Here is a 22,196-nt window from a genome sequence, read left to right as displayed (position 1 = left end):
ATCATAACCCTGCCAACACTTTGATTCTGGACTTTTAGCCGCCAAAACTGTGAAACAATAAATCTCTGTTGTTTTAAGCCATCCAGTTTGTGGTACTTTGTTAAAGCAGCCCTAGAAAAGGAATCACATTCTATATCTAAATTAAAAAAAAATCTAGGGGCCGGCCCGGTGGCGCAGCGGTTAGGTTCGCATGTTCCACTTCTCAGAGGCCCGGGGTTCACCAGTTTGGATCCCTGGTGCGGACATGGCACCGCTTGGCAAAAGCCGTGCTGTGGTAGGCATCCCACGTATAAAAGTAGAGGAAGATGGGCATGGATGTTAGCTCAGGGCCAGTCTTCCTCAGCAAAAAGAGGAGGATTGGCAGTAGTTAGCTCAGGGCTAATCTTCCTCAAAAAATAAAAAAATTAAAAAAAATCTACAAGTGTGATTCTGATACACCACCAGGGTTGAGAACCGCTGGACTGAATAATAATCATAACTATCCTCGACCCATTCAATATTTACTAGGAGTAGAAAAACAGGAAGACTGAAATAATTCTCATTTAGAAAAGGGAGTCCTGGTGTTGAGACAATAGTTATCCTTTTGGAAAAAAATAAACGCATCCCTACATCACATCAAATTCACTAGAAAAAACTGTAAAAGTATTCTAGAAGCTGGGAACAAGACAAAGTCCTTACTCTCATGGAGTTTACAATCTAAGAAGAGACAGACCATGAACGAACAAATAAATTAGATGACTTCAGAGAGAGATGACCTATGAAGAAAATAAATCAAGGTAATGAAATAGGGCTCACCTTACTGGAGAGTGGGTGGTTAATTTAGTTAGGGTGGTCAGGGAAGGCCTTTTGGAAGAAGTAATATTTGAGCTGAGTCCTGAAAGTGCCAGCCTTAGGAAGATCTGGGGGAAGAGAGTTCCAGATAGGAGACATGCAAAGGTTTTGAGAAGGAAATAAGTCTAAGGTAATGAAAGACATGAATGGACAGCATTATAACAGAAGAAGAAAAAAGATAACATGGTTGTTGCCTTGGATAAGGAAGGTCTCAAACAATAAACAAGATGGAAAAGCCACAGAGGAAAAGATTTATATAAATATATCAAATGACTATACAAACATTTAAAACTTCTCTATAACACAAACCATACACACGTTACAAACTATGGGAAAATATCAGCAACATACAGAACAAAGAGTTAATATCCAGAAATATAAATGACACAACTCAATAAGGAAAAGACAAAACAACCCTGTAAGAAAAATTAGGCAAAGGTTACAAACAAACGGTTCACAGAGGATGGGCCAATGAACATCATAGGAAAAGACGCTCAACTTCACTAGTGAAGGGAGAACGCAAATTAAAAAATAAACAAATACGAGTTACCATTTTTTTCATCTATCAGATTGGCAAACAATTTAAAGCTCAGAGTCTTAGGAAATATGAAGATACATTGCTGATGGGAGTGAAAATTGGCATAGTGCTTTTGAAAGGCCATGGCAGTATGTATTAAATTTGAAAATGTCCATACCCCATGGCCCAGCAAACCACTTCCGAGTGTCCACCTGGAGAAACACGCCTGTGCACAAGGAGGCCCCTACCACTATGTTCACTGAAGCTCTGTATTAGTGAAAAATAAAATCACTTTAAATATCCATCAGGGTAGTGTAGAAATAAATCAAGATCCATCCAAATTATGGAATTCCCTGAATAAGAATTCAAAAAGAGAACAAGGGTGATTTTTCTTTTTTTGGTACAAAGATCTCCAAGACATATTGCCAAGTGAAGAAAGCAATTGGTCAAATAATATGGACCGTATGATCCTGTTCACGTGAAAATGATAAACATCTACACTAATCTCCATATTTCTATGTTGTCATCCTGTATCTAGCCACTCCTCCCTCTCCCCTCACTCCCAGTGGAGAGGAGTTTGGTTAGAGCAGTGAGACTAAGTGGCTACAATTCCCTCAAATCACCTCACAATTACCATCCAGCCAGGAGTGGGAGGCTGCTACATAATTTCTGGGGCCCAGTGCAAAAGGAAAATGGAGGGCTCCTTGTTCAAAAATCAGGGGAGAAGCAAGAAGCACAGTTAACAGTACTAAAATATAAAGTTTTTCCATTTAAAACTATTTTATTACTTATAAAACATAATAATGATACATGAATAACAGCATAAACTTACAAATTGCAGAGTAGCATTTTTATCATAATTTATATAATAAATAACATGTTACAAATGTGATATCTTGATTGATCATAAGATTTTTATGGCTTACTTTTCTGCAAATTCAATTATTTAGTCATCCAAATTTAGTTTTTAGCAACTCTGTTTTCAACCAATATAATTGAAAGCAAACTCAGTCACAAGGTGGCAAATAATACTTGATAACTTTTCATTTTGAGAAGGAGCTTTCTGCTGATCCAACTGTTACTAGTGCTGTTTCTTGTAGGCTGTGACAACATTGTGATAGATTTCTGATGAATTATTTCAAAATACAAATTTTGATGTGTCTAGAGCTCATGGTTCTTTTTTTTTTTTTTTTTTTTTTGCAGAGAAGGATTCGCCCTGAGCTAACATCTCTTGCCCATCTTACTCTTTTTTTTTCCTCCCCAAAGCCCCAGTGCATGGTTGTATATCCTTATATCCTTGTCATAATTCCTTCTAGTTCTTCTATGTGAGCCACCACTACAGCATGGCAACTGACAGATGAGTGGTGTGGTTCTGTGACCAGCGGAAGCGGTGAGAGCACCAAACTTTAACCACTAGGCCATTAGAGCTGGCTCTAGAGCTAATGATTCTTGTGGAATAATTTTTCTAAAAAGATTTAACTCTTTATACAAATCAGTTTTGTGTAAGTCTGAATCTAATTTTAAATATAAATTTATACAATGGCATTTAATGTTTCCTCTGATGTTTCCTGTAACTGTGGAGGTCTGCCAGAGACTGAATGAATGTTTCCCCCCAAAATCCATATGTTGAAATCCTAGCCCCTGGTGTGAGCTTCGGTAGGTGATTAGGTTTGAGAGAAGAGCCCTAATGAATGAGATTAGTGTCCTTATAAAAGAGACCCCTGAAGGGGCTGGCCCCATGGCCGAGTGGTTAAGTTCGCGCGCTCTGCTGCAGGCGGCCCAGTGTTTCGTTGGTTCAAATCCTGGGCGCGGACATGGCACCACTCATCAAACCACGCTGAGGCAGCGTCCCACATGCCACAACTAGAAGGACCCACAATGAAGAATATACAACTATGTACCAGGGAGCTTTGGGAAGAAAAAGGAAAAAATAAAATCTTAAAAAAAAAAAGAGACCCCTGAAGAGCTCCTTCACCGCGTTCACAACACTGCAAGAAGATGGCCATCTATGAACCATAAAGCAGGCTCTCACCAGACACTGAGTCTGCCAGCGCCTTGATCTTGGACTTTTAGCCTCCAGAACTGGGAGAAATAAATTTTTATTAGCCACCCAGTCTATGGCATTTTTGTTATAGAAGCCTGAACAGACTAAGACAAGGTCATAAAAGAAATGGAAAATGCCTTCATGATTTATTTATAATTCAAAATGTCTGTTTTATGCATTCTACCACTGTATATTCAAGTACAAGGAAAACACTTTTAAATTGTTTTCCTCATTAATAATTGGTTCACCCAAAGCTTTTTGTCTAATGTGTCTAATGTGATGGTCTTTAAATTTAATTTCCATTTCTAAGCCTGTGGATATACGCTTTGCAATGTTGCACCAGTTTTCAAAACTAGAGATTCTAAACTCTTCAAAGAATTCTAATAACCCTCTGATGTGTTTTACTGCAATATCCATGGGTACACTTTTATTTTGTAATAATTTACTGGCAAAGTTTACTGCCTGAGCACCAGCAGTTCCTGTCTCAGTGCTCAGGCCAGAGTTACTATTTGTGCAGATGCTGCAGGGACAGGCTTTGGTGACACAAGGGCAAGATTGCCTGTCACCACGGGTGCCATCACTGCCCCCATGCAGAGGCCATCCTTTCTTTCAGGGCTATCGCCACCGACACTACCGCTGCTCCTTACCACTGTTGTCAGTGGCCCAACGTCCCCCCCTGGGCCCCATGGTGGCCTGGACTGCCCAAGATGTACTTGTGCATGCCAGGCGGCCTGACCAACTGCTCAGCATGCACACCACCTGCCGTGCCCACAGGCTGTGTGCACTGCCACCCAGTGCATCTCTTCTGCTCATGTGTGTGCTCCATTGTCACACTGGACTACATTTACAAGACACAGGTACAAAGATAAAATTATAAGAATTTCAAGACAGCGACAGCAGAGCATTAAACCAAGCCTGCAGCCCCTTCTGGGAGCAGAGCTCTGCACAGGTGGCATACCCCCTAAAGCTGGCCCTAGAGGAGTGGGTTGGTGTTCTCAGCTACTTAGTCTGGCACCTGGGGGACTATAGTGTTAGTTTTTATTCCAAGTTAGTGTAAATCAAGTTTTGCTTCTGTGATTCAAATTATGCAAAGAACTGTTGATCGCCTTCTCCCATTGCATGGATGTCAGTCTCCAGTTGCTGTTAAATCCACAGCAGTGGTATAATGGAGTCGTGAAGAGCCTGGACTCTGGACCTATATTGCCAGGAACCCCAGCTTGTATACATACTAGCTATGTGACCTTGAGCAAGTGATTTAAAGCCTCTATACTCAGCTTCTTCATCCATAAAATGAGGATAGCAGTAGTACTACCTCTTAGGGTTGCTGTAAGGATTAAGTGTGTTAATGCACATAAAGAGTTTAGAACAGTTCTTAGCACACAGTAAATTTTCAGATAATGTCATTATTTTGTCTTTTGTTTTCACTGTCCTTGTACTTTCAAGTCTGTTTTGGAGCAAGCCTGTTCTTCCCCATGAAATTTTTCTTCATTCCCCTGCCCCCACTTATTTTTAAGATTTTATTTTTTCCTTTTTCTCCCCAAAGGCCCCCGGTACATAGTTGTGTATTTTTAGTTGTGGGTCCTTCTAGTTGTGGCACGTGGGATGCTGCCCCAGCGTGGCCCGATGAGTAGTGCCATGTCCGCGCCCAGGATTTGAACCGGCGAAACCCTGGGCTGCCGAAGCGCAGTGCACGAACTCAACCACTTGGCCACGGGGCCGGCCCCTCCCCGCCTTTTTATTCATTATTTATCTATCTACCTTTATTGAGGTAACATTGGTTTATAAAATATAGGTTTCAGGTGTACATCACCATATTTTGACTTCTGTATAGACTACATCATGTTCACCACCAACAGTCTAGTTTCCATCTGTCACCATACACGTATGCCCCTTTGCCCCTTTCACCCTCTCCCCACCTCTTTCTCCTCTGGTAACCACCAATCTGTTCTCTGTATCTGTGTTTGTTTGTTGTTGTTGTTTATCTTCCACATATGAGTGAAATCATATGGTATTTGTCTTTCTCCGTCTGACTTATTTCACTTTGCATAATATCCTCAAGGTCCATCCATGCTGTTGCATATAGCAAGATTTCATCTTTTTTATGGCTGAATAGTATTCCGTTGTATATATACACCCCACATCTTCTTTATCCATTCATCTATTCATGGGCACTTAGATTGCTTCCAAGTCTTGGCTATTGTGAATAGTGCTGCAATGAACATAAGGGTGCACATAACTTTTCAAATTAGTGTTTTCATATTCTTTGGATAAATACCCAGAAGTGGAATAGCTGGATCATATAGTAGTTCTATTTTTAATTCTTGGGGAATTTCCATACTGTTTTCCACAGTGGCTGCACCAATTCACATTCCCACCAGCAGTGTATGAGAATTCTGTTTTCTCCACATCCTCACCAAAACTTATTTCTTGTCTTTTTAATAATAGCCATTCTGATGGGTGTGAGGTGATAGCTCATTGTGATTTTGATTTGCGTTTCTCTAGTGATGTTCCACATCTTTTCATGTGCCTGTTGGCCATCTGTATATCTTCTTATATTTTTTCCCTTTTCCTCATCTATTTTATAGCTTACTTTAGCCCTCATCATTTTTCATCTCAACACTTAGATGTACATATATGCAGAAAGATGAATTGGAAAAGAGCTTGCTGAGGTTCCCTCTATGGAAATAAAAGCAGGGATTGAGCGGTGGTCAGGAAGATCTTCACCCTGTTTGAATGTTTACAATGGGAATCTATATACTATTGCCTGTGAAATTAAAAATAAATGTTTACAATTGTCAAGTGGAGGTGGGGTAGAGGAGGAAGGTTTCCAGGGACACCTTGTATTATGGCACCCAGTTCGGATTGTGCACTGACGCTATGAGAGACACAACTGGAACACACATTTCCAGGGCAGCAACCAGCTGCCTCCCATCCATGGCAGTGCAAACAGTTCCTTTGCTAGCAAATCTCACTGTCTCAGATTCAGCCCCCTGACAGCTTTGCCTTCCCCATTATCCTTTAGCACCCCCACCTCACCTCCTAAGAACACTGGGGAGGAACTTTTAGGGGTGAGTACCACTGTACCTGGGTCAAATGCCATCTCCTATGAAGATTTTTCCGACACACTCACTGAACATATTTGAGTTAATTGTGGCTCTCTGTTCCCACACATGTTGCTCATACCTCTAGACAGACTTAGGGTTTGACCTTTTTCAGCCTTGTTATTCATTGAACCTTACCTCCTTCATTGGATTGTATACTTCTTAAGGGTATATACAGGGTCTCTTACTCATGTCCGGAGACCCCCACCCCAAGCTGTACCCAGCCCAGTCCATCATAAATGCTTGGTCCAACATAAATGTTATTGGAGAGGGTGCCCTGAACTGCCCCCCGCCCCCACCCCCCCCGCCATGACACTAGGGATTTTGCACTTTTTATTCCTTCTGCTCTGTCCCTGGCCAGTTCTTCTTATTCAGCTCTCAGCTCACACATCACCTTCTCCAAGAGGCCTTCCTTGACTACCCTATCTAAAATAGACTACCTTCCATCTTCCAAATCGTCATGCCATAACTTGTTCTATTTTCTTCATAGCACTCACTGCAATCTGAAATCTTCTTACTTGACTCACTTTATTGTCTGTCTCCTTCGCTGGAATGTGAATCACAGGAGGGCAGGGAGTTTTTCTGAATCCCCAGTGCCTACAACAGTGCCTGGTATATAGGAAGTGCTCAATTAATATATGAATGAAATTGTACTCATTTGATTATTGACTGATCCCCCAGTAGAATGTCAGCACAAGGAAGACCAGGAACTTATCTGGGTTACCACTACATCCTCAGCACCTAGCACAGTTGTTACCAAACCAGGTTTGTTTCTGCCTATTGCCCAGAAAGCCAATCACTGAGACAGTGAGATTGCAGCAGAGAGAGGATTTAATCACAAGGCAGGCAAGTGAGGAAGGGGGAGGAATTTCAAATCCACCTCCCCGAAAATGGAGACTCAGCGATATTTATGGGGTAGGGGGCAAGATGGTCTGAAGTGTGGGAATAGATGATTGGAGGTAAGGAAAAGTGAGGTAACTGATGATCTGTGCAAGCGTAGTCAAGCTTCATGCCTCTTCATAGGAAGCATGTTCACAAAATGGCAGCATTACCATGATCTGAGGGTGGAGTTTTTAGCTCCTTGACATCAAAAAGGTCACTAGACATAGGCCTAGTCAATGGGTTGGTGGTCTCAACTGGCCTGAACTGGGCAAGGGTTCTCAGTTCCTGAAAACCCACTCTTAATTACTCTGTTGATAAGATGAGGTCAGGTGAACTGGTTCTGGAGGGCCCACCATTACACAGTGCCTGGTGCATAGTAGATGCTCAATAAAGAATTGCTGGGTGAGTGAATTAATGTTCCACATACACCTTAACTCAACATACTCCAAACTGAACTTAGTCTCTTCTTCCCCACCAAAACTGCTTTTCCTTTGTGTACCCCGGCTCTGTCAATGGCACCATCATCCACTCTGACATGCAACCCAGAAATGAACTCACACTCCTTTCACTCACAGACTCACTATTTTCAATTAGTCCCCAAGCTCTGCCTATTCAACTTCCAAAATAGCCCACTTTATCTGGTCCGTTTCTACCCCTGCTGCAATTATCCTGATTCAGGCCTCATCCTTTTTTTCCGTGACTAATGCAACAAGCCTCCTCCCTCCTGCCACCTTCTCCCTCTACTTTTTATTATGGAACTCTTCATGAATTTGCATATCATCCTTGTGCAGGGGCCATGCTAATCTTCTCTGTCTTTCCAATTTTAATATATGTGCTGCTGAAGCCAACACCCTCCTGCCTCCTTGTGAAGCTAAAAAAGCTTACTGGATATTGCAGTCCAATTGTTTATTTTCAAGCTTGTTTCCCACATGGCTGTCAATTTCCCACTGCAGTCTCTCTTTTCACCACTGTATCCCCAGGTCCTAACCCACCATCACTTTGGCAACTAGTGCGCACACACACATTTTCTTCTTCAAAGCGGTGGGACCCTTTGAAACAATGCAATAGTAAGAGGATTCCTAGACAATATTCCAGAATGTCTGAGAAAACCAGCGCCATCTTGAAGCATGTGTGTGGAGTTCCATTCACTCACTCTCTTCTCCCACCCCACCCTCAGGCTGTCGTCAGAAAATCATGGGATATGTGCATGGAGATCCTTTAACTGTATCTGAACTGAACCAGTGCGGGTCAAGGAAGAGACAGTTCAGAGGGAGCTGGGAAGTTGACATAAGCTTTACGGAGGAACTAGGAGCAAAGGACCGAGTACAGAATGCGGGGGTAGTTGAGGGTGCAAAGTTCAACTTCCTGGCTCTGAAACTCAAGCCACTTGGCTTCCCTAAGCCCGTGCCCTCACTTGGGGATAGTAACAGAGCTTTCCTTATAGGGTGAAGAATAAACGACTCGAAGACCGCGTGAGCGCGCTTAAGGGGCTCAATAAACGGGAGCCACCGTGAGCACTCCGCCTCTACTCTGGCCCAAGCCTGTCCCAGCCGCCACCTATTAATTTTGCAGTTTGCAGTCACAGAGTTCACCTCTTCTCATAGGAGAAGGCTGGGGAGGAGCAGTGTGTTTGTGGTGGCGGAGGGGGGTGCTTCATTCCCTGCTTACCCGCAGGAATAGGAAGCCTGGCAAAGGTCTGGCCACACTCAAAATGGAGCCAGGCAACTGCCTCGCTTAACATGGCGGCTTCCCCGCCTCTCACTTCAAAGTCCTCGGCATCGATTGGGTACCTAGGAGAGACGAGCGGGTCCAAAAGCAGCCGACCCCCGCCTCCCGTTTCTCAAGGTGGCGCTCCGCCCCTGATGGCGTCACGCGGGAGCTGGCGGCTCTCGCTTCCCCGCCTTTGCCGCGGTTCCCTCGTGCGCCCGGCCCTCATAAGATGGCGGTCGGGTCGCCTCTCCGCAGCGACGCCGCCACTCTCAATATGGTAGCTGTTTACCCCATATTTCTCCTCCCCTCTCCGCCTCAACTTCCTCGTTGTTTTGAATAAACTTTATTGACTACTCCGAATTGCCCACCACCGCCACCGGGCTTCTCCCGGCGACTTTCCGGGCCGTTTTTCTCCGCCCTGGCTTGCCGGTTCATCTCATTCCTTGTTGGTTTGCTCGCGGCGATCTCCTGCCGGCCTAGCGACAACGCCGCTCGCCCGGTCGCCGGGCGGCCGCCGGAGTAGGCCTGAGCCGCGGTCTCCAGTAGGCCCGAACGGCTGGGCCCGGGGCAGAGCTGTGGAGAAAGCTGGCCTGAAGCACCACCGGGCGGCCCGGGCCGCGCGCCCCAGCGGGCGGTACGAGGGGAAGGCGAGCAAGGTTCGCAGCGTTGCCGTGACGATCCCAGAATTCGGCGCGCGCCGCCGGTGGGGCCGGAACTGCTGGCCCAGCCTCCGCTGAGCGAGGCGCCGAGCGGCCCCGGAGCCAGCCCGGCCCCGGCGCGTCGGTGGGACTGAGCTCCGCGGGCGTGAGGAATCCCCGCGGCTTTGCGGATGAGGAGGTCCCTGTAGGGGTCGAGACCGAAGGCATTCTTGTCAGGTTTGGGGTGTGAGGAGGTTCCTGTCAGTTTGGGAGGCGTGAAGAGATTCTCGTAAGTTTCGGGGGCTGCAAGGATATTCTGTCAGTTTTGGGATCTACAATGAGATCCCTGTCAGTTCTGGGGGACAAGGGAGCTCTCGTCATTTTGAGGGAGCTGTGAGGAGATTCCTGCCAGTTTGCGAGCAGTGGAAAGAAAAAATCTTTGCTTAGTTGCAGGAGTGTGGGGAAATTCTAATCAGTTGCAGGGGTCTTGAAAAGATCCTTTTTAGGTTCAGGGGTGCAGCGAGAACCCTGTCGTCTTTGAAGTAGAAGAGGATCTGATCAGTTTTGAGATGGAAATTTATTTCAGTTGTTAGAGTGATGAGACTCCCGACTGGTCGGGGATGGAATGATTTTGAGAGTGAAGGAGATCATTTAAACTCTCAGACCGAAACCCCAGAACTGTGATTTGAGTTGGGCAACTAGTCTTGTCTGCCTTGTTCCTGAAGGCATCGAGGTAATTTTCGAGTAATCTGAGCCGACTTCCAGGGATCCCTTATCTCTCTCTAGGTGCCCCTATTTTGGGGGTGAGAGAAGGGGCTTTTTCTGAGGTACCCCCAGCCTCATTCTTTAGGCTATGATTTACGTCATAATAGAGAGCCCTGGGAAGCAAGGTTGCGGGCAAGGAGAGGGTGCAGTGAGGGATTAAAGAAGCTTCCTAAAAAGGCGTCAGATATTTCCCTGAAACCCGGAAAGAAGTTATCACTGACTCTGGGGGCCGAAGGAGGTAGGGATTAAAAAAAGCCTCGACGGCAGAGTGCCGTTATTTATTTGTTAAAGAAATTCTGGAGGCCAGTGGACTTTCTCCGATTGCCCCCTACAGCCGCACCAGCTGTGTTGCATCCCAGCAGCAGTAACTGCCCATTTGTGAACTGAGGGTTGGTACCCTGGGGGACCTGATTCACTCTTTAAAAAGTGTTGTTTGTGCTCAGCCATCGTCCAGAAAGGACGCGTGCTGCCACCTCCTGCTCTTCTTGACGTTAAGAACCCGGCCCGCCGCAGAACGCTCCAAGGCCCGGCGAAGATGGCCTCGGTGCCGGTGTATTGCCTCTGCCGGCTGCCTTACGATGTGACCCGCTTCATGATCGAGTGTGACATGTGCCAGGACTGGTTTCACGGCAGGTAAGAAGGGCAGGCCAGGCTGGACAGGGTGCAGTGGCCAGGTGCTCACTTGTGCGCTCCTTTCTCAGCTCTGTTTTTAGGTTCTCGCTCAGAAACTTTTTTCCCCTCTCTTGTAGAGAATTAGCCCCAGCCCACCTCCCAGACCCAGGTTCTTACGTCCTTCCTTGCAGACTAGGGCTTAACTGACATTGTTCTCGGATTTCTCCCTTTCTTCCATATGTATTTTTTCTTTGCACCCTTCTTTTGTATTTTTTGTTTAGAAAATATTTTCTTTTCAGCCACAAAGAAAGTATCATCTTTGTATTCTGGCAGTGTTGTTTTGCCTCAGACACTGGCTTTGGAGGAGACAGTACTGCGTTTTTGAGATATTTGAGTCCAACAAAGGAAGATTTGAGTTGTGGTTTTGCAACTTGCTATCAGAGTAACCTTGGATGAGTTACTTTGCCTCTCTGAGCCTCATTGTCTTCACCTATAAAATATATCTAATACACCCTTCCTGATTATTTAAAGCATTTTGCATGCACTCAATAAATGGAGGCAGCAATGCAATAGTATTTTATTTCTACAGTATTTATCTGCAGAACCATCCAACTAAATTGAATCAAGCAGAAGAGAATAAAGCAGCAGGAATAAAACCACTAATAAATCCCCTCCAGTTAACTATGTGTGCACATAAGCACCTGTCACCCTGGATTCCAGAGAGGTTAGTGTGTGGAATAAAACTGTAATATTATCCCATTACTGAGACCTAAATCCCAGCTATGGAAAGAAAACCATGAGAGGGATTTGTGCCGTGGAGTACAGTAGGCCCCCCTTATCCACGAGGGATATGCTCCAAGACCCCCAGTAGATGCCTGAAACTGCAGATGGCAACAAACCCTACGTATACTGTGTTTCTTCCTTTACATACATACCTATGATAAAGTCTAATTTATAAATTAGGCATGGTAAGAGATTAACAGCGATAACTAATAATAAAATAGAACAATTTAACAATAAAGTTGTGGTAGATGTTAGCAACCTCAGCGTGGGATTTTTTTTGCTTCCCTTATTAAGTCGAGAACTTTCACCTTTTCACTTAGAGGAATCACTTCACAGCTTCTCTTTGGCACATCCAAGTTGCCAGCATCACTACTCTTTGCACTTTGGGGCCATTAAATAGAATAAGGGTTACTTGAACAGAAGCACTGCAATACCTCGATAATCAATTTAATAACCGACATGGCTACTAAGAGACTAATGGGTGGGTAGTGTATACAAGGTGGGTAAGCTGGACAAAAGGATAATTTGCACCCAGGTGGGACAGAGCAGGATGGCGTGAGATTTCATCATGCTATTCAGATCGGCATGCAATTTAAAACCTATGAATTATTTCTGGAATTTTCCATTTAATATGTTCAGACTGCAGTTGACTGTGGATAAGGGGGGACTACTGTACAACAAAGCAGTATGTGGCTACCTCCTCCTGTTGAATGTTGTTAGTTTCTAGAATTTTCATTTGTCACTAGTCCCTTCCAAAGGAATTATTCCTATTATCATACCCAAGACCAAACTGAAGGTGCTGGTGCTGCTAAAGTTCTGCCCTCAGCAGGGACTGTCCCATACAGCACATCCAAATTCATACTCAACTGATCTTCATTGAGTATTTACTGTTTGCCAGGTGTAGAGTTCTGTTTAGTGCCTCATATTATTTCATTTAAGAGGGGAGAGGCTTAGAGGATGGAGCCTCTTCCTTTCCCCTGGAAATAAGTGGGGATTAAGATATCTTTCAGGATTCCTGGTATCTTTGCTAGTGCTGATCAAGTCACTCCTGTGCTTAAAATTCTTTGGGTGGTTCCCCTACGGAAAAAAATTCCGTCTCTTTGTGTGACAAACAAGACCTTTTGTGATCTACTTGATCAGTCTCATTTCCCACATTCCTCCTCCCTTGTTCTTTATGTCCAACAAGACTGAACTACTTATAGTTCTGGGAAATTTTTACACTCCTTTATGCCACTTTGTCTTTGCACATGCTATTCCTACTAATGTCCTCCCTTTTACGATTCACAGCATACCTCCTCTGTAAAAGGCATCCTTCCTTTGGGTTCCCATTGTACTTTGTGTACATCCTTATGGAAAGTAATTATTTCATCATGTCATAGTTATAAATACATCTGTGTCACTCATTAGTCAGAGCTACCTGAGGGCAGAGATATCTTTTCACTTTTCATATCCCCTAGTTCAACGCTAAACATGTAACAGATACTGAGTACATTTTTGAACGAACGAATGAGTGTCTTCTTGAAAAAAGCTATTGCCTGTGGCCTTTCTTTGGATTGTGTAGGAAGTGTGTAGGTTCAAACCTGGAAAGTGAACTCCTTCCCTCCATATAGAGACCCTAACTCCACAGTCTGGGAACAGGAAACAGGAACATGTGCTTCCTGAGTGCTTAGTATGTGCCACGCCTCATGACAGCGACTTTGTATAAATTATCTCAATCCATGCTCAGCCTTGAAAGTTAGATATTTCTTTTTTAAATAATGTTTTAAATTTTTTCCTGATTTATATAGGTGAGACATGCTCATTGTAGAAAATATACAAAAAGAGTAAAGAAGGAAATAAAAAATTACCTATGGGTCTAATATCCATCACAGTCCACTGTTAAATTTTTTGTTGCGTTAACTCCTGTCATTTGACTTAGAATACACTATTTTTACAACATGGGATTGTGTTATAAATACCATTTTGTAACCTGACTTTTATTCCTACTTAACATTATAATGTATTTTACCAGGTAATTAAATACTCATCTAAACCTGATTTCTGATATCCCACTGTATGTATGTGTCATCAGTTACTCCATCATTTCCTCTGGGTTGGATACTTATGTTATTTCTACTTTTTTATATTATAAATAATATTGTGATGTGAGGGGAACTTTGGGGGTTCTGGAAATGTTTTGCATTTTGATGTGAGTGCTGGTTAAAACAAAAAGAAAAACATCATGGTGAACACCTTTGCACAGTAGAGATTTTACGTTTACAAGGAACACCACTGAGGCCTTTAAGAATTCCAAAATTACAAATGTGGAAATGAGTTTATGAGCCAGGCACCCCCTTAATCACATTTCTGTGGTGAGTCCTGTATTTCTGTGTACACCCTGACACAAATTAACTGCCTTATTTTTTTCTGTGAAAGAAACCAAGTTTTTATCTCTTCTTATGCTTCTCTGTATGGGCAGCCAGAGAACAAGGGAGCCAGCTGAGAATCAGGTCCTTGGTGGGTGGTTGGTCTTGCTTACTCAGTGCATTGCTCGCTGGCTCTCACACACACACACTAGGTGCACAGTGCTCCATTTAAGTTTGTACTTCAGCATGATTGAAAATTACCAAATATTGTGCTCTTTTTGTGGTTGCTCACAGCAGTTAAGCCTGTAAATGCCTATAGGTGATATCAGTCTGTTCACATCTCTGATGACTTCATAGACTACATTTCTTAAAGTCCAGTTAGGGATTAGTAATGCCAAATTACTTCCTGGAAAGGTTATAGCAAGGAAGGCAACTATTCCATTTTGCTGGTGAGAATCTGGAATTCATGGAGGCTCAGTTACTTTCTAAGTCTGTATTTGATCTTAGAATTTTCTGGCTTCAGAGCCCAGGTTTTCAAAAGTGGTAAAAAGATGGTACAGCTCTATTTCTCCTGCTGTAAAGGGCTGGGTTTTGCAAAAACACTTTGATTTGTAGAGCAGTGGTTCTCAAACTTTAGCATGCATCAGAATCACTTGGAAGACCTATTAAAAGACAAGATAGGTAGGCCCCACCTGTAGGGTTTCTGATTCAGTAGATGAGTGGAGGCCACCCTCAGAACCACTGATTGAGAGCAACATTCTGTCTCAATTCCTTCCCTTTCTGTGGAGCGTGACAGCTTCTGATGTTGGGGGATGGGCGGGCTGACATATCATTACTGTATATTGTTGTTTTCAAAGTGTAGTTCATTAACTGGGAATTTGTTAAAAATGCAAATTCTTGGGTTGAGACCCAGTAATCTATATTTTAACAAACCGGTAGATTCTAATGCATCCTAACTTTTGAGAATCATTGCTGTACACTGGTGGAGAAAGTTAGTTGGTGAGCATTATTGATGTTTGGGCTTTGGCAAAACCTTACCTTTTTACAGTTTTTCTGTCTATAAAGGAAGTATTGGTTGGCACATGCCCAAGGAGGTGGCTGTGGTGTGTATTCTAAGCTCTAGAGGAAATGGCACTGGCTTCAGATCTGGGTTCAAATTTTGACTCTCTTACTTTTTAGCAAAGGATTTTCTCTGTGACGCCTCAATTTCCCTGAGAGTGGTTGTGATGATATAAATAAAATGGTAATGGCCCTTGTTTATTGAGCACTAGCTAATGTGCCAGTCACTATGCTAAACACCCTGCCTAATCTTTAACTTTTTGGAGAGTTTTAAAATTATGAATTCAATTTATTTAATAGTATAGGACTATTCAAATTATCTATTTTATGTTGGGTATGTTGTGGTAGTTAGTGCTTTCCAAGGAATTGATCCATTTCATCTAAGTTGTCAAATTTAAGTATGTAGAATTGTTCATAGTATTCCCTCATTATCCTTTTGATATCTGCAGGCTGGCTCTGTGGTGATATTTCATTCCTGATATTGAAAATTTGTGTCTTCTCTCTTTTTTCTCTGTCAGACTTGCTAGAGGTTTGTCAGTTTTATTGATCTTTTCAAAGAACAATCTTTTTGTTTCATTGACTTTTTCTATTGTCTTTCTATTTTCAATTTCATTGATTTCTGCACTTTGTTGTGTCCTTCCTTATGCTTGCTTTGGGTTTATTTTGACCCTCTTTACCTAATTTCTTAAGGTGGGAGCTTAGGTTATTGATTTTAGACTTGTCCTGTTTTCTAATGTAAGCATTTAGTGCTACCAGTTTCTCTCTTAGTACTGATTAAGCTGTGTCCCACAAATTTTGATATGTTTTCCTTTTCATGTAGTTCAATGTAATTTTTAATTTCCTTAGAGACTTCACATTTGCCCTATGAATTATATGGAAGTATTTTGTTTAGTTTCCAAGTGTTCGTAGATTTTCCTTTATCATTCTGTTATTGATTTCTGGTTTGGTTCCATAGTAGTCAGAGAATATACTCTGTATGGTTTCAGTTCCTTTAAATTTATTGAGATTTGTTCTGTGGCCCAGGATATGGTCAGTCTTGGTAAATGTTCCATGGTCACTTGAAAAGAATATGTATCCTGCTTTTGTTGGGTGGAGTTTTCTATAAATGTAGATTTACTCCTGTTGGTTGATGGTGTTGCTGAATTCTTCTCTGTCCTTGCTGATTTTCTATCTAGTTGTTCAGTCAGTTGTTGAGAAGGAGATGTTGAAATGTCTTGCTATAATTGTTGATTTGTCTATTTCTCTTTTGAGTTCTATCATTTATTGCTTCACATTTTGCAGCTTTGTTTGATGCATATACATTTAGGATTGCTATGTCTTGGTGGATTGACTCTTATTATTATGTAATGTCCTTCTCTGTCTCTGGTAATTTTCTTTGCATGGAAGTCTACTTTATATGATATTAATATAGCCACTCCTGCTTTCTTTTGGTTAAAGGTTGCATGGTATATCTTTTTCATCCCTTTTCCAACTTATGTCATTTAATATTATGTGAGTTTCTTGTAGACAACATGTATTTTGGTATTATTTTTATCCACTCTGCCAATCTCTTTTAATTGGTATATTTAGACCATTCATACTTAGTGCAATTATTGATATGTTAAGGCTTAAGTCTGTCGTTTGTTGTTTTCTGTTTGTTCCCTCTGTTCTTTTCTCTGTTTTCTGTCTCCTGCCTTCCTATGGGTTACTTATGCCTATTCTAGAATTCCATTTTGATTTATCCATAGTGTTTTTTGAGTGTATTTCTTTGTATAGCTTGTTCAATGCTTCCTCTATGTATTAACATAATACATATATAACTTACCACAGTTAGCTGGTATTGACATTTTACCAGTTTGAGTAGAGTAGAAACCTTACTTCCCTTTAAATTCCTTTATGCTCCCATTTATAATATAATTATCTTAAATATTTCCTCTGTGTACATTGAGAACCACATCAGACAGTGTTATAATTTTTGCTTCAGCCATCAAATATGATTTAGAAAACTCAAGAGAAGAAGAAAAGTGTATTGTATTTACCCATATTTTTACTCTTTCCCTTGTTTTCTCTTACTTCCTGATGTTCTCAAAGATTCTTTCTTTTATCATCCCCTTTCTGTATAGAGAGCTTCTTTTAGCCATTCTTTTAGGATAGGTCTGCTGGCAACAGATACTCTTAGTTTTCCTTCATATAGGAATGTCTTGATTTCCCTTGAATTCCTGAAGGATCTTTTCACTTGATATCAGATTCTGGGTTTCCAGTTCTTTTCTTTCAGCACTTGAAAACTGTTGTGCTACTTCTTTTTCACCTTCATGGTTTCTGATGACAGATCTTCTGTCATTGGACTTGATGTTCTCCTTTAGGTAATGTGTTGTTTCTCTCTCACTGCTTTCAAGATTTTCCTTTGTCTTTTGTGTTCAGGAGTTTGATTATGCTATTTCTTGGTGTGGTTTTCTTTGGGTTTATCTTTTGTTTTCGTCTTATGGGTTGCTGAAGCTCTATTTTTTTCAATCTATTTTCTTTTTTTCTTTCAGCTTTATTGAGGTATGTTTGGCATATAGCACTGTGTGAGTTTGAGGTGTACAGCATAATGATTTGACTTATATATTTTGCAAAATGACTACCACAATAAGTTTAGTTAACATACATCGCCTGATAGAGATACAAAAAAAAGAAAGAAGAAAAGTTTTTTCCTTGTGATGAGAATTTTTAGGATTTACTCCCTTAGCAGCTTTCAAATATACCATACAGCCCTGTTAACTATAGTCATCATATTGTATATTACATCCTCAACACTTTTTCTTTTTAAAGACAGGCTTTTTTTGGTAAGGAAGATTGGCCCTGAGCTAACATCTGTTGCCAATCTTCCTCTTTCTTTTTCTCCCCAATGCCCCAGTACATAGTTGTATATCCTAGTTGTCTGTCATTCTAGTTCTTCTATGTGGGATGCTGCCACAGCATGGCTTGATGAGCAGTGTGTAGGTCTGCACCCAGGATCCGAGCTGGTGAACCCTGGGCCACTGAAGCAGAGCAGGTAAACTTAACCACTTGGCCACGGGACCCCCCCCAGCACTTGTTTATCTTATAACTAGAAGTTTAATCTTTTGACCACCTTCATCGAATTCCCCCACCTCCCACAGCCATGCCTCTGGTAACCGCAAATTTGATCTATTTTTCTATCAGTTTTTTTTTAAGATTCCACATATAAGTGAGATCATTACATATTTGTCTTTCTCTGTCTGACTTATTTCACTTAGCATAATACCCTCAAGGTCCACCCATGTTGTTGCAGACGGCAGGATTTCCTTCTTGTTTGTGGCTGAATAGTATTCAGTTGTGTGTGTGTATGTGTATGTATCACATTTTCTTTATCCAGTCATGTGTTGATGGACACTTGGGTTGTTTCTATGACTTGGCTATTGTAAACAATGTGCTGAATAATCCTGCAGTGAATATGGGGGTGCAGATATCTCTTTAACATAATGATTTCATTTCCCTCGTATATATACCCAGAAGTGGAATTGTTGGATCATATTGTAGTTATATTTTTAATTTTTTGAGGAACCTCCATACTCTTAGTGGCTGTATCAATTCATAATCCCACCAACAGTGCACAAGGGTTCCTTTTTCTCCATATCTATGCCAACACTTGTTATCTCTTGTCTTTTTGATGATAGCCGTTCTAACAGGTGTAAGGTGATATCTCATTGTGCTTTTGATTTGCATTTCCCTGATGATTAGTGATGTTGACTACCTTTTCATGTACCTGTTGGCCATTTGTATGTCTTCTTTCTAAAAATGTCTATTCAGTTCCTCTGCCCATTTTTTAATTGGATTGTTGGTTTTTTGGTTATTGAGTTATATGAGTTCTTTATGTATTTTAAATATCAACCCCCTATCCGATAAATGATTTGCAAATATTTTCCTCCCATTCTGTAGGTTGCCTTTTCATTTTGTTGATCATTTCTTTCGCTTTGCAGAAGCTTTTAGGTTTAATGTGATCCCATTTGTCTATTTTTGATTTTGTTGCTTGTACTTTAGGTGTCATATCCAAAAAAATCATTGCCAAGATCCATGTCAAGGAGCTCTTTTCCTATTTTCTTCTAGGAGTTGTGTGGTTTCAGGTCTTACATTTAGGTCTTTAATCCATTTTGAGTTAATTTTTGTGAGTGGTGTAAGTTAGGCATCTAGTTTCATTCTTTTATATGTGAATATCCAGTTTTCCCAGAACTATTTATTGAAGAGACTGTTTTTTCTCTATTGAGTATTCTTGGCTCCTTTGTCAACTAGTAGTTGACTGTATATGCACGGGTTTATTTCTGGGCTCTTGATACTGTTACATTGGTCTTTGTGTCTGTTTTTATGTCAGTACCATCCTGCTTTGATTACTATAGCTTTATAATATAGTTGGAAATCAGGAAGTATGATGTCTCCTGCATTGTTCTTCTTTCTCAGGATTGCTTTGGCTATTCCAGGTCTTTTGTGGTTCCATACAAATTTTAGAATTGTTTTTTCTATTTTCGTAAGAAATGCCATTGTAATCATGATAAGGATTGCATTGAATCTATAAATGGCTTTGGGTAGTATGGACATTTTAACAATGTTAATTCTTCCAATCTGTGAACATGGGATATCTTTTCATTTGCTTGTGTCGTCTTCAATTTCTTTCATCAGTCTGGTAGTTTTGAGTGTAGAGATCTTTCACCTTCTTGGTTAAATTTACTCCTAAGTATTTTATTGTTTTTGATGTTGTTGTAAATTGGATTTCCTTTATTTCTTTTTCAGATAATTCACTGTTAGCGTATAAAAATGCTACTGATTTTTCCCTGTTAATTTTGTATCCTGCAACTTTACTAAATTTGTTGATTAGCTCTAACAGTGTTTGGTGGAGTCTTTAGGATTTTTTATGTATAAAATCATGTCATCTGCAAATAGAGACAATTTACTTCTTCCTTTCCATTTCTGATGCCTTATATTTCTTTTTCTTGTCTGAATCCTCTGGCCTGGGCCTTCCAGTGCCATGTTGAATAGGAGTGGTGAGAGTGGGTATCCTTGTCTTGTTCCTGATCTTAGAGGAAGAGCTTTCAACCTTTCACCATTGAGTATAATGTTAGCTGTGGGCTTTTCATGTATGACCTGTATTATGTTGAGGTATGTTCGTTCTATACTCAATTTGTTGAGAGTTTCTATCATGAATAGATATTGAAGTTTGTCAAATGCTTTTTCTGCATCTATTGAGATTATTATATGATTTTTTTGTTTTATTCTATTAATGTGATGTATCACATTTATTGACTTGCCTATATTGAACCCTCCTTGCATCCCAGGGATAAATCCCACTTGATCATGGTGAATGATCCTTTTAATGTGCTGCTCAATTTGGTTTGCTGGTATTTTACTGAGAATTTTTGCATCTATGTTCATCAGGAATATTGACCTGTAGTTTTCTTGCAGTGTCCTTTTCTGGCTTTGGTGTCGGGGTAATGCTGGCCTCATAAAATGAATTTGGGAGTGTTCCCTCCTCTTTAATTTTTTGGAAGAGTTTGAGAAGAATTAACATTAATTCTTCTTTAAATATTTGGTAGAATTCACCAGTGAAGCTGTCTGATCCTGGGCTTATTCTTTGTTGGGAGATTTTTGATTACTGATTCAATCTCCTAACTAGTAATTGGTCCACTCAGATTTTCTGTTTCTTCCTGTTTCAGTCTTGGTAGGTTGTATGTTTCTGAGAATTTATCCATTTCTTTTAGGTTGTCCAGATTGTTAGTGTATAGTTGTTTATAGTTCAATCTGTTCTCTTTCTGTTGTTCAGATTGGATCATTTCTGTTGTTCTATCTCCAAGTTTACTGTTTTTTTCCTCTTTTGCCTTGATTCTGCTGTTGAGCCTATCCAAAGAGTTTTCATTTAGGTTATTGCTCTTTTTAGTTCTAAAAGTGCCATTTGGTCCTTTCGTGTATCTTCTGTTTCTTTGTGGAGACTCTATTGTTTGCTGACACTGTCTACTTATTTGTTTCAGGCATGTTTGTAATTGTTCACTGAAGCATTTTTATGATCACTCCTTTAACATACTAATCAGATAATTCCAGCATCTGTGTCATTTCAGTGTTGAGATTGTTGACTGTCCTTGCTCATTCAAGTTGTGATTTTCCTTCTTCTTGATATGAGTGATTATTTTCATTATATCCTGGATATTTCAGGTGTTATGAGATTCTTGATATTATTTAAATCTTCTCTTTTTGCAGGCCTTTTCAGACACTGTATTTCATGGTGGGGGAAGAGGGTACCACTTCGTTACTGCCAGGCAGGAATGGAAGTCCCAGTTCCCCACTTGGTTACTATTGACACCCACTGCCTGAGGTCATGCTGTCCCCACCCAGGCTGCCTTCTTCTCTTCACCTTTCAGAGTTGTCTTTGTGGGGATTTTTAAATATAAATGCCCAAGATTTTTAGTTGTGGGAGGAATAGGGAGAAGTGTATATACTCTACTGACCAATTAATCTTTACAATAGCTCTTGGGAGTTACTGTTTTCTCCCAGAAAGTTAAATAACTTCCCCAAAGCTACACAGCCAGTTAATTGCTTGACCACGAGTCAAACCTGGGTCTCTTGGACTCTTGCTATAGGATATGACACTATAGATAGTATAAAGCACTGTTCAGGTTAAGCTTTTTTCAAGATGTTGTGAGAGATAGAAAAATCAGGAGTATAAACTTACAGACACTTCACATTTTTATTCCAAGTGAAATCAGGTTAAAGTGAACACCACTTTTTTTGAAGCAGCAGAAGGGTAGCCTAGAGCTTTAGGAGTGTGTAGCAAAGGGAAGAGAAGTCTCGGCATTCAGGATTTATTAGATATAATATGTAGGCTGCAGAATACCCACCCTAAAGAAAGTCTTGAAGGGTGTGGAGTGGGAAGGATCGGAAGGACAG

General features: G+C 41.1%; 1 protein-coding gene and 1 non-coding gene across 4 annotated transcripts in view; one reads left to right on the top strand and one right to left on the bottom strand.

Moving 5' to 3' along the window:
• Positions 1 to 8,121: 8,121 nt before the first annotated feature.
• Positions 8,122 to 8,226, bottom strand: LOC124246215 (U6 spliceosomal RNA). Its single transcript, XR_006890424.1, has one exon. It is a non-coding gene; the product is annotated as a U6 spliceosomal RNA (small nuclear RNA).
• Positions 8,227 to 9,604: 1,378 nt separating this feature from the next.
• PHF8 (PHD finger protein 8) overlaps positions 9,605 to 22,196 on the top strand; it is a 109,769-nt gene continuing 97,177 nt past the window's right edge. For 2 of the 3 annotated variants that reach the window (XM_046673335.1, XM_046673333.1), the window contains exons 1-2: positions 9,750 to 10,012; positions 10,932 to 11,121. In XM_046673335.1, the coding sequence (XP_046529291.1) occupies positions 11,024 to 11,121 (98 nt within the window). In that variant the 5' untranslated portion in view covers positions 9,750 to 10,012; positions 10,932 to 11,023. The other variant, XM_046673334.1, reaches the window with a different exon arrangement.

This window comes from Equus quagga, chromosome 10 (assembly GCF_021613505.1).
Source record: "Equus quagga isolate Etosha38 chromosome 10, UCLA_HA_Equagga_1.0, whole genome shotgun sequence".
In the NCBI taxonomy this organism is placed as follows: domain Eukaryota; kingdom Metazoa; phylum Chordata; class Mammalia; order Perissodactyla; family Equidae; genus Equus; species Equus quagga.
The sequence above is the reverse complement of the archived record's forward strand: the minus strand, read 5'-3'. Positions and strand labels throughout refer to the sequence as shown.